Genomic DNA, 12,681 nt, shown 5'->3' with positions numbered 1-12,681 from the left:
CCTCTGCCAGAGGAATAGGGAGGCCTGGACACACCTGCTTACAGATCCAGGGGATCTTCTGAAGGGTCATGGAACACCCTATTTTACTACTTTCTTTTCATCGATGGATTTAGGAAGAAATGCCTACTTGGGCTATAGAATGATCATTTACGTGGACTGCTTATGCTTTCTGATTATAGTGAAGTATAATAATAATTATGTATATTGTACTAGGTCAACTATTTTAATTGTTAGAAAATTACAATCTAGATTGTTTCTATTATCAGGCTCCTTCGTTTTTTGCACAGGTAACCAAGTTGGTTATCTTCTTATGATGTAATATAAGTAATAGAAACTCTACTGCAGCCCCTCCTTTGTGGTATTTACCTCTGTGTCCCGTTAGTAGCAGGGCCCAGTGCTCCGTAAAGGATAATAGTTTCCAGTACACTGTCCCTCACGATGACTCCTTAAGCGGCTCATCATCTGCTTCTTCGTGTGACCTGGTGAGTGACTTCCCAGCCTCCTTCCGGAAGTCTGCCTGCTGGATGGAGATGAGAAGGATCACGCCAGCTGCTACGTCCCACGTTGAAGGTATCAGTATCAGTATCTTATTCCAAAGTCAGGGAACTCTCTGAAGTTATGTTTGAGGCAGCTGTTGTGAATGGCTCTTAAAGTATTAAGTACCACATATGTGTTCCTTATTAGGGGTTGAATTTTTATTGTTTTTGGCCATGCCACTCGGCTTGTGGGATCTTAGTTCCCCAACCAGGGATTGAACCTGGGCCATGGCAGTGAAAGCGCCAAGTCCTAACCAGTGGACCGCCAGGGAAGTCCCCTGAAATTTTTTTTAACGTGTTAGGCTGTCATATACTCTTAGCTTCATGAACTGTCCCTCTGTTTTACTGAGTGAAATTCTGCTGATCTTACTCCTCTAGGTTATATGGTATAGCCTTTCCTCTTCATACGAATTGAACTTTCTTTCCTGTTGTTCTAGTTTGATCCTCTGTTGAGGGTTTAGGCGCTAGTGTAAGGATTATTCTAAGTGGAATTTATTAGTGGTTATAGTCTGAAGGGTTCTTAGTAGCCCTTTATGTTGAACAGTTAGCCTCAAATCAGTATCAAACAAATCACACTGCCTGAAGGATCTTATTTTTCATAGGGAACGGTTGATCACTTGGGATGGAGAACAGTACAAAAGGAAAAGGGGAGGTTGAGTCAGTTAATGAAAAGTTATACCAACTTCCCTAAAAATGTTACAAACACTTCTCTAAGACCTGTGCTTGCTGATAATCTTTCTTTTTGGTGGTCTTGTGATCGATGATTTGAAGGCGGGCGTAGATGTTCTCATATAAACCATACTGAAATTTTGTTTTGTTTTCCTATGTTATTTCAGGGTCAGGTGGAGTATCAGCCAAAGGAAAAAGGAAACCCAGGCAGGAAGAAGATGAAGACTATCGAGAATTTCCTCAGAAGAAGCATAAGCTTTATGGTAAGGGAGTAACTTTGCTAATTCTTTTTCATTGCGTGCCTGGGCTTTATTCTCTGAAGGTGAAAGGGAGAGGGACGTTAGATTTTGGCCCTTAAGCACTTTTGAGCCCTTTGAATTTTTTGGCAAGGAATGGCCTCCATCCTGCCTTTTTTTTTTTTTTTTTTTTTAATTTTGGCTACGCTGGATCTTCGTTGCGGCGCATGGGCTTTTCTAGTTGTGGCGTGTGGGCTCTCTAGTTGTGGCGCATGGGCTTCTCTGGTTGAGGCTCACGGGCTCTAGAGCTCGCAGGCTCAGTAGTTGTAGCGTGTGGGCTCTCTAGTTGCAGCGTGTAGGCTTAGTTGCGGTATGTGGGATCTTAGTTCCCTGACCAGCGATTGAACCCGGGCCCCTTGCATTGGGAGCACGGAGTCTTAACCACTGGACCACCAGGGGAGTCCCCCCATCCTGCCTTATTTTACCGTTTTCTTCTGTCATGACTTAAGGGAGTCATTTGGTTGAGGGAGTGGGGCCTAGGGTGTTGAGAAGAAGAGGAAAGAGATTTTGGTGCTAGAGAGGGGTCAGAAAAGGTGATGTGTTGGGCTTCAAGTTTCTGTCTTGCGTCAGGGAGGAAGCAACGGCCTAAAACTCAGCCTAATCCCAAAGCCCAGGCTCGTCGTATTCGGAAGGAACCACCAGCTTATGCAGCAGGTATGCTTTCTGTTGGAAGCTTTTTGAGATCTAGTTCTCTCATTCTGTCTTTTTTGTTGTTGTTGGTAAAGGAATGATGTACCAAAGCATTTTTTTAGGGAGGCGCTTATTAAGCGCATGGCTTTGGAGGTCAGTCATGTTTGTTCAAGTTTTGGCTCTTCATTAATTTTTTTACCTGCCTCTTAATTTCTGCAAATTTCAGTTTCCTTGTCTCTAAATAGGAATAATAAAGGCAGTCAGAATTGTTGTGAAAATTAAATGGGATAAAAACATTTAACAAAGTCTCAGGCACATAGGAAACACTTAGCAAACTGATTGTTACATATCTCAGTATCCCATTCTTATATGCTACTATGAAAAATATTACCCATTGACAGTTCTATGTCAGTAAAACTGGGAAAAAAATTATTGCTCATTTCTTTAAGCCACTGTGCTTTGGAGTGGTTGTTGGATGGTTTTGATCGTGGGGAATTGAGTAGGAGTTTCAGAAACTCTTCACTGTCTGAAAAAAATTATTTCTAGAAGTTATATATAGCAAGAGTCTTTCCCCCAGGAAGAGGAAAAGCCACTTTATGATACTTTTCCTAAAATCTGGGATTGTGCTTTTTGTTTCTGGAGAATACTGCAAATTGTAAGTGTTCCTTTCTCTCCTTTGTAGGCAGTTTAGAGGAGCAGTGGTACTTAGAAATTGTGGATAAAGGCAGTGTCTCCTGTCCTACCTGCCAGGCAGTGGGGAGAAAGACCATAGAGGGCTTAAAGAAACACATGGAAAACTGCAAACAGGTTAGATATTTTGTGGCATTTCATAACTGTTATGACTTTTTACCCAAACTTTAAACCTCTGGCACTGTGTTGGATATGCTGATTATTGTGGACAAGAGGCAGCATTGTGTCATAGAGAAAACATAGACTCTGGAGTCTGACAGACTTGGGTTTGAATCTTCATTCAGGTACTTACTAGTTGTGTCCTTTAGCTTTTTATGTGTGGACCTCAGTTTTCTCATTTATAAAGTAGAGATAGTTACTACCTTGTGTAGTCCATGAGAGGATAAAAAAAGAAATATTACATGCTAAGTGCCTACCCCATTACTTGGCAAATACTGGCACTCAGTAAATGGTAGTTCTTATTATTTTGAAAATGAATAGCCTTTACCTCTTTGCCCTTGAGGACATGACAATGAGCTTTTGGGATTTTGAGATTCATTGACTATTATAGAATTGGGGAAATAAAGGAGATACAGACCAGAGCAGTTGAATAGGACTTTGTGACATTCTGTTTCTCTGTTGAACAGCCTGGCCCTGAGCAGTGTTTTTTCCTTGTAGGAAATGTTCACTTGTCATCATTGTGGGAAACAACTTCGTTCACTGGCAGGGATGAAGTATCATGTCATGGCAAATCATAATAGCTTGGTAAGAGTGTGTTCTGTGCTGTATGAGCCTATGTGGTATTTGGATGCCTTTACTTGGACGAATGTAGATAAATCAGTGGAGATGGCTAAGGCTCTGGGACTTCATGGGGTGTTAAGTAAGAAGACCCTTTAGATAGAAGAGTTACACACAATGAAATGTGGATACATAGGTATTTGTGTTTAGGTTAGCCCAAAGGTTCATATCCTGGGAGGTAGAGGCTTTGAACTCTTAGTTCCTTTACATTCACTTCACTGTTTAGGAGAAGATGGAGAAAGCCAGGAGCCAGATAACTTAGATTTCATGGGCATCAGCTTAGGTACTAGTCCAGTCCTTGATTCTCCTATGATAGAATTTTTTTTCTGTATCTGTCTTGTCCATGAGTCATTTGCCTGTCTGCTTCTCTTGCTTTCTAGCCCATCTTGAAGGCTGGAGATGAAATAGATGAGCCAAGTGAGAGGGAACGTCTCCGAACAGTTCTCAAGAGACTGGGAAAGCTGAGGTGCATGCGTGAGGTAAGAGCCCAAAGACAGCAGCTCCTTCTGCCTGGAGCCTCAGGTCAATGTCTTTCTGTTACTTGCTTCCATGTCTCCTACTTCTCCCTTACAGACCTGGTTTTGTGTCATCTTCCAGCATAAGAGCGACTTCTGTTTTTCAGGGTGTCCTGAATTCATTAACAGTTCTTTATTTTCTTTCTCATCTCCAGAAATTTGTTCTCCCTTTTCCCTTTGTTTGAAGGAGTTTCTTTGTCATCCTTTCTTTAGTGTGATAAAGAGGAGTGTAGTAACCTCATGTGAGGAACTTTGATATTGCTGGCTGTTTGATATTGGGGTGGAGTTGGATCATAGACCAAGGAGGAAGCTGTGACACAGACGAGGTATACAGTTCTAGTTTACTGATTGCTGACTAAGTTGATTGAATATCATACTTGGTGGTAGATAGGACAGCAGTTGGGCCAGGGACAAGGAAGAGTTGTGCGAATGGGAAATGCTGGAGAGGGTCTAGTGATATCAGAGCGTCTGTTTGTATGATGTGGCCGTTTAGAAGTTTAGAAATCATATAAAAATATGTAAGATTATAATATAGGCCTCTCTCCTTTGTTCAGAGTTGCTCTAGTAGCTTCACCAGCATCATGGGATATCTGTATCATGTCAGAAAATGTGGCAAAGGGGCTGCAGAGCTGGAGAAGATGACCCTGAAATGTCACCACTGTGGAAAGCCATATAGATCGAAGGCTGGACTTGCGTATCATCTGAGGTCAGAGCATGGGCCTGTGAGTACTGATTGCTTTCCAGACCCTGTTTGGGGATCTGTTCTGCGGTGACTGCTTGCCCCTGCATCTTTCCTACATCCTTGGTTCCTCATTTGTAGTCCCTTTTAATCGGAATGTTTTTGTCCTCTCTCTTCCTTGTTCTTTTGTGCTCTCCTGTCTGCTGTTTGATCATTATTAGGTTAAAGAAATCAAAGTTCATTGTATAGTCTGGGCAGAAGTAAACTCATTACTATATTTTTAAAGCTTAAGGCATTCTCCCTAAGTGAGAAATTTTGCGGGATTCTATCCAGCCGATCCCTCTATTCCAGTTTTTTTGTCCTGACTTTTTCTTTTCCTGATTACATTTCTAGGCTCCCCCACCTCGTTTTTTCTTTTTTAGCGTTAAGTTTCAAGATATAACTTACATATGGTAATTAATATTCACTCTTTTTAGTATACAGTTATGAGTTTTGACAAAAACATACAGTCATGTAATTACCACCATGATCAAGATATAGAGCAATTTGATCATGCCCCCCAGATTCTTCTGTGTCCCTTTGTAGTCAGTTGTTCTTCCCATCCCCAGCCCCTGGCAACCACTGATCTATCTCCTGTCCCTATAGTTTTGCCTTTTTTGGAATGTCATATAAATGGGATCATACAGTATGTACCCTCTTGAGTCTGACTTCCTTCACTTAGCATAATGCATTTGTGATTCATCCATGTGTTGCATGGATCATTAGTTTATTCCTTTTTGTTTCTGTCTGGGATTCCACTGTATGGATATTTCACAATTTATCCATTCACCAGTTGAAGAGCATTTGAGTCATTTCTAGTTTTGGGCAGTTTTGAATAAGCTGCTATAAACATTTACAGAAAGGTTTTTGTGTGAAAATAAGTGTTAATTTCTCTTGGGTAAATACTTAGGAATAGGACTGTTAGGTCACATGATAAGTGTATGTTTAACTTTGTGAGAAACTGCCAAACCGTTTTCCTAAGTGGCTGTGTCATTTTGCATTCTCACCAGCAAAGTAAGAGAATCCCAGGAGCTTTGCGTCTTTATCAGCACTTGCCCTTGTCATGTTCATTTTTAAAATCCATTCTAATAGGTATATAGCAGCATTTTACTGCAGTTTAAATTTGCATTTCCCTAATGACTAATGATATTGACCATCTTTTCATCTGCTTATTGGCAATGTCAGTCTTTAATGAAGTTTCTTCCTTAGTGAAGTGTCTGTTGAAATCCTGTGTTCATTTTATTGTTGCAGTTTTTGTTGTCTTGCTATTACGTTTTAAATATATTTTGAGTTTTTTACATATTCTGGACACAAGTCTTTTTTTTTTTCTTTTTTGCTGTACACGGGTCTCTCACTGTTGTGGCCTCTCCCGTTGCGGACCGTAGGCTCCGGACGCGCAGGCTTAGCGGCCATGGCTCACGGGCCCAGCCGCTCCGTGGCATGTGGGATCTTCCCGGACCGGGGCACAAACCCGCGTCCCCTGCATCGGCAGGTGGACTCTCAACCACTGCGCCACCAGGGAAGCCCTTTTTTTTTTTACATCTTTATTAGAGTATAATTGCTTTACAGGGGTGTGTTAGTTTCTGCTTTATAACAAAGTGAATCAGTTATACATATACATGTGTTCCCATATCTTTTATTTATTTTTTTATTATTATTATTATTTTTTGCTGCGCTGTGCAGAACGCAGCATCTGAATTCCCCGACTGGGGATCAAACCTGTGCCCCTTGCATTGGGAGCACAGAGTCTTAACCACTGGACCAACAGGGAAGTCCCTGGACACGAGTGTTTTAGCAGATACATGTTTTGTAAATATTTTCTCCCAGTCTGTAGCTTGTCTTTGCATTTTTTATAGTGTTTTTCAAAGGGCAGAATTCTTAATTTTCATAAAGTTCAGTTTATCTTTTTTTTTCCTTTTATGGATAATGCTTTTGTTGTTGTATCTAAGATATCTTTGCCCAATCCAGTGTATAATTTTCTTTTGCTGCATTATAACAATCACCATAAAATTGATGGCTTAAACAACACAACTGTATTATCTCACAGTTTATTAGGCCAGAAGTCCAGGTTACAGCATGACTCAGCTGGTTCCCCTGTATAGAGCCTCACAAGACTGGAATCAAAGTGTCGGTAGGGCCGTTCCTTTCTGGAGGCTCGAAGAGAGGATCTGTTTCCAGGCTCATTAAGATGGTTCAAGAATTCAGTTCCCTTCAGGCATAGGACCTCATTTCCGTGTTTGCTGGGAGATGTGCTCAACTTCTAAAGGCTACCTGCAGTCCCTGGCTCATGGTCCATTTATCTTCGAGTCAGCAACAGTATTGAGTCTCTCTCATGCTTGAAATGTCTCCTGCCTCTTTCTTCTGTCACACCTCTCCTACTTAAAGTCAACTGACTATGGACATATATTAGATTTATAAGAATACCTTCACATCAGCATCTAGATTAATGTTTGGTTGATTAACTGATGACGGTAGCCTCACCAAGTTGACACATCAAAAAACCATCATGCCCAGGATCACAAAACGTTCTCCCTAGGTTTCTTCTAGATTTTTATACTTTTATGGTTTACATTTATGGCTACGATCCATTTTGAATTAATTTTTGTATATGGGTTGATGTTTATTTCTTTGTATATGGGTATATCTTGACTTTTAACCACTTTCACTTATTCCAACACAACAGATTTTATCCCGCTAAGAAGCTTTTTACCAGTAAAATGTGCATTAAGGTGGTAGAGCTTTATACTAGCGGTTAGCAAGCTAGTAAGTAGCTTTCTTTTCTTCCTTTTTTTTTTTTTTAAAATAGCTCTTTCGATATGAGAGCAGGAAGGACAGCCTTTAATCACTGGATCTGATGGAAGCCATTTCTCAGGCCTGTGTTTTACTGTGTCTTATTCTTGCAGATATCCTTCTTTCCAGAGTCAGGACAGCCAGAGTGCTTGAAGGACATGAGCTTGGAGCCAAAGAGTGGGGGCCGAGTTCAGAGGCGTTCTGCCAAGATAGCTGTATACCACCTGCAGGAGCTGGCCTCTGCTGAACTGGCCAAGGAGTGGCCTAAGAGAAAGGTGCTTCAGGATCTGGTGCCTGATGATCGGAAGGTGAGGCAGAAAGTAGTGTTAATTTTGAACCATTATGTCTGATACTGGGCTTACTACATACAGAAAAGTAAACACACTTGAGTGAGTACATGATAGACAATATTTTGTTCCTTTATCCTTGGAGATGGAGTATATCTGATCCAGCTTCAGTGTTTGGATTCATGTAGGTCCTAGAGTGACAGTCTTTTTCAGAAGTTCTTTAAGGAGCCCTCTTAATTTTAGGCTACTTCCAGGGTGAACCTGAATTCCCAGGTCACTTTTTTGTTTGGTCTTTGCCCAGTATATTTCCACTTTGTTAGTTCATATGTAGTAGTTTAATATTTAGTTTAGGTAGGTGTTTTCAGTTTGTTTTTATAGCAGTAGAACCCCTTTCCCCACCTACTTTTTTTTTCCAAATAATAAAAGCTTATGCAAAACACCAGTATATAAAATAACTAAAAATGGAGCTGCTCTGAGTAACTAGGGGTAGTGAGCCCAAAGGCTTGTCTACTTAGCCTTCTCCTTGATACTTTTATCATTCCCCTCCACGGCCTCAGATGCACTTCTGAGGGGTGCAGAGCCCATCTTGGAAGCCTTTGGTTTAGAATAAACAGATCATAGAGGGAAGGAGCCCTATTTGGCCAAGAGGAGACAAGGAGTATATGACAATGGAGTAGTCATGGGAAGGGCTTGGAGGGCTATACAGTAAGGACTAAGATCAGAGTTAAGGGTCTGTTACTCTCCAGGGTGTCAAGAAGAATAGTTTAGATTTGGCCTGGTGCTTTGACCCATGTGAGAGGAATGTTACGTATTATAAGAAAATAGGTCAAATCTAGAAGTTAACACTTTTTCTTATTTGGTCTAAAAATCAGTCCTACTGGTGTCCAAGAAGTTGGATCCTATTTTTGAATATCAGAACATCCTTTCTTGTTTCAGACTTATTGCCACTTTTTTCATGCCACAGGCTAAAGTACATGGTTATCTAAATTCAGTTTAGATGTGAATTTTGCACAGTGATATATATCTTGTGATATTGCAGTCCAGTTGCTTTCATTTTGCGTGGTATGCGTTAGAGAATTTATTAGCTCACTCATAAGTTTTGGTATTGTTACCTAGCAGATACTTTCTCAAAATCATCAAACAGTTTTGTATTTTGACCGTGTATGGGTTTTAAGGCATAATTATTTTTTTTAAACATAAAAACTTAATTTTTTGGATTGTGGTTCAAAAGTGAAAATGATGACAAACATTGAGATATCTCACTCTCATTTGTCTTTTTCCTCTCCTGTATCTATGATTGGTAGTTTCTTGTGTGTCCTTCTGGTGTTTCTTAATGCAAACACAAGCAATTTGTTTGGGAAAAGCTTCTGTGTTTTCCTTTACTCTCACACTACTACACATTCACAACACTTCTGATACCGGATGTGTGGGGTTTTCCCACAGTGGCCAATTTTCCAACACCAGCTGGGTATCCTACAATTTAATATAGTCTGACACTATCTACTTGGAGTTAATATCAGATCATATAAGTTAAGGGCTCAATCCCACAAGACTGCTTCAACTTCAGATTCCGGTCATAAGTCCCAGGTTGTCAACTTGTACTCTGATGGATTGGCTATAAATTGGGGTTCCCATGACCCCTTCCTTGGGTTTGATAATTTGCTCAAATGATTCACAGAACTCAGGGAAACACGTTTACTGGTTTATTATAAAGGATGTAATGAAGGGTACAGATGAACAACCAGATGAAGAGATACATAAGGTGAGGTCTGGAAGACTCCTGAGCATCAGAGCTCTTGTCCTGTGGAGTTGGGGGTGTGTCACTCTCCTGGCACATAGATATGTTCACCAACTCAGGAGTTCTCTGAACCCTGTTATTTGGGGATTTTTATGGAGGGTTCATCGCGCATGCATAATTGATTATTAACTCCATTTTCATACCCTCTCTGCTTGCCAGAGAATGGGAGGTGGGCCTGAAAGTTCCAAACTTCTAATCATTGCTTTGTCTTTCTGGTGACCACCCTCCTTCTAGGAGTCCACCAAGAGTCAACTCATTAGAACAAAAGATGCTTCTGTCACCCAGGAAATTCCAAGAGATTTAGGAGCTCTGTGTCAAGTACCAGGGTCAAAGACTAAGTATTAGCAGGATCTAGGGCGCAGAGACCAATATATATTTCTTACTATTTTACAAATATATATTCCTTTTTTAAAAAACTTTTGTATTTTGAAATAATTTTAGACTTACAAAATAATTGCAAAATTAGTACAGAGTTTCCATGTGCTCTTTACCCAGCTTCCTCTAATGCCAACATCTTAACATGTAAGTATAACAGGATCCCATCAGCATTCCATCAGTATTCCACATTTAATTTTGTTAACTGTGTCTCCTTAGTCTCCTCCAATCTGTTACAGTTCTTTGGGCATTCTTTGTCTTTTGTGTCCTTGACACTTTTGAAGAGACTATCTGGTTATTTTGTAGAATATCCCTAATGTGGGTGTGTCTGATATTTTCTCAAGATTAGATTGAAGGTTTTATGTTTTTGGCAAAAATGCCTTCAAAGCAATGTTGGCCCTTCACAGTGTACCATATTAGGAGGTATATGTATCTTTTTACTGATGATAATAACCTTGGTCACTTGATTAGGTGTCCAGTTTTATCCATGGCAAAATTACAGTTTTCCCCTTTGTAATTAATAAATATTTTGTGGGGAGATTGAGACATTCAACTAATCTGTCTTATTATACTTCTGCCCACTTTAGCATCCATCAGTGATTCTTGCCTGCAACAATTATTTCTATTGTGTTTTAGTCTAATGATGATTTTCTGTTTCCATCATTTCTTATTCAATGTTAATTGGAATTCTCCTGTGAGAAAGATCTTTTTCTTCTATTAATTTATTTATGTAAGTATGGAGTCATGGATACTTACTTTATTCTAGGGTTATAATCCAATGCTATTATTATTTTGCTGCTCAAATTGTCCCAGATTTGGCCATCAAGGGCTCTTTGAAGTGGGCTCCTGTGTCGTTTCAGCATGTCCCTATCACTTTTTGAGCACTTTTTAATTCTCTGACACCATGAGATACTGTAGGTGCATCTTGTATTTTTCTTGCCCCAGCCCTGGAACCAACTGTTCCTCTAAGGAATCCTACTTTCTTTTATTGGAGAATATATTTAGAAACAAAGGTTTGAGTGCTAGGTGTACTCATTCCTACTGGGATGTCATTGCTTCTGGGTCCTCTTGATGGATAGAAATATGACATTTATGTATGAATATTCATGCACACATACACATAATAGTATTTATTCTATATCTGTCTGTTTAAAGCCATGATTCATCTCCAGTCCAACACTGCAAGTTTCATTCACACCTTCTTTTTTCCTTACTTGTAACTCCTTTCTCTAGTAATGAGAATCCTGGCTGTCACTGTCTACAGTATATTTATTTATTTGCTCAATCCTACTATAACATGAAGTAGTTTCAGAATTGTTAACCCATACCTCTGTAAAAACCAAATTTACTAACTAGAGACTAATATTTATATATAGTTTTTTTAATCTTTAGCCTTAGCATATATAGTCAAAGTACTGTTTTCCAAAGTTTCTTAGGTTGGTTCCCACCTCCCCCACTCCTTTCATTATGTTTCTCATTTGTAATAATTATATTTCTCGTTTGTAATAATAAGGTTCATGTGTTACTCTTATTACATTTTGGGTTCCCCCTACATCCTATTTAATTTAATGGGGGAGTAGCCAAAATGGTAGAGTAGTACAACTGTGAGCTCACCTCCTCCCATGGACAGACCTGTTTACAAAGCAACTATCTTTGAGAATGAGGTGAAGACTAGCAGAAAATAGCAGTTATATCCACAACTAAAGATGTAAAGAAGGAACTACAACAAGATGGGTAGGAGGGGCAGAGACATGGTAGTCAAGACCCATATCCCTGGATAGGTGACCCACAAATGGAAGAATATTCACAACTGCAGTGGTTCTCTCCAAGCTGTGAGGGGTCTGAGCCCCATATCTGACTCCTCCCCAGCCTGGGGGTCCTGCACTGGGAAGATGAGCACCCAGAATGTCTGACTTTGAAGGCCAGCAGGGCTTGCATACAGGAGAGCCAGAGGGCTGTAGGAAACAGAGACTGTCCTCTTAGATAGCACACCAAAAAACCTCACACATTCCAAGACCCATTACAGAGACAGTAATTGGAAAGAAGCCTGAGTCAGACCCACTTGCTGGTTTTGGAGAGCCTCCCAGAGAGGCAGGAGGCAACTGTGACTCCCCCAGGGGAAACAGTCACTGGTGGCAGCCATTTTGGGGAGCTTGTTTGACTGCGAGGACACTGGTGCTGGCAAGTGCCATTTTGGAGTCCTCCCTCTAGCCTGTGAGCACCAGGGGCTTACCACCCACCAGCCAGTCAGCACCAGTCCCAGGACCAGCTCAGGCTGAGCAGCTACCACACTGGGACCCAGCTCCCTCCACCACTGGGCCCAGGACCTGGCCCCACCCACCAGCAGGCCTGCACCAGCCCTGACACCCCCTAGAGCCTGGCCCTGCTCACCAGTGGGCCAGCACCAGCACTAAGAGCCCCAGGCTGCACAGGCAGCTTTTCTGGGACCTGGACCTTCCCAACAGTGGGTTGGCACCAGCCCCAGGACCCCCTGGGCTATGCAGCCAGCCTTACTGGACTTGTCCCACCCACCATCAGGCCAGCATCATCCCTGGGTGCCCCCAAGCCTGGTAGCCAGCCACCCTAGGACCCAGTTCTGC

At 41.1% G+C, this 12,681-nt stretch overlaps 1 protein-coding gene across 6 annotated transcripts in view; it reads left to right on the top strand.

Moving 5' to 3' along the window:
• ZNF512 (zinc finger protein 512) overlaps nt 1-12,681 on the top strand; it is a 34,937-nt gene that overhangs the window by 10,261 nt on the left and 11,995 nt on the right. For 3 of the 6 annotated variants that reach the window (XM_089923333.1, XM_022574188.3, XM_089923334.1), the window contains 8 exons: nt 383-570; nt 1,373-1,468; nt 2,072-2,155; nt 2,814-2,938; nt 3,479-3,565; nt 3,979-4,077; nt 4,668-4,835; nt 7,735-7,929. In XM_089923333.1, coding sequence (XP_089779459.1) covers nt 383-570; nt 1,373-1,468; nt 2,072-2,155; nt 2,814-2,938; nt 3,479-3,565; nt 3,979-4,077; nt 4,668-4,835; nt 7,735-7,929 — 1,042 coding nt within the window. The remainder of the gene's footprint in view (nt 1-382; nt 571-1,372; nt 1,469-2,071; nt 2,156-2,813; nt 2,939-3,478; nt 3,566-3,978; nt 4,078-4,667; nt 4,836-7,734; nt 7,930-12,681) is intronic. The other 3 variants (XM_022574189.2, XM_022574191.2, XM_022574190.2) reach the window with 3 other exon arrangements.

This window comes from Delphinapterus leucas, chromosome 13 (assembly GCF_059928025.1).
Source record: "Delphinapterus leucas isolate spDelLeu-1000000601 "Yukka" chromosome 13, BTC_Dleu_Yukka2, whole genome shotgun sequence".
NCBI classification, from domain to species: Eukaryota; Metazoa; Chordata; class Mammalia; order Artiodactyla; family Monodontidae; genus Delphinapterus; species Delphinapterus leucas.
Note: the sequence above shows the minus strand (reverse complement) of the source record. Positions and strands in the feature narration are given on the sequence as shown.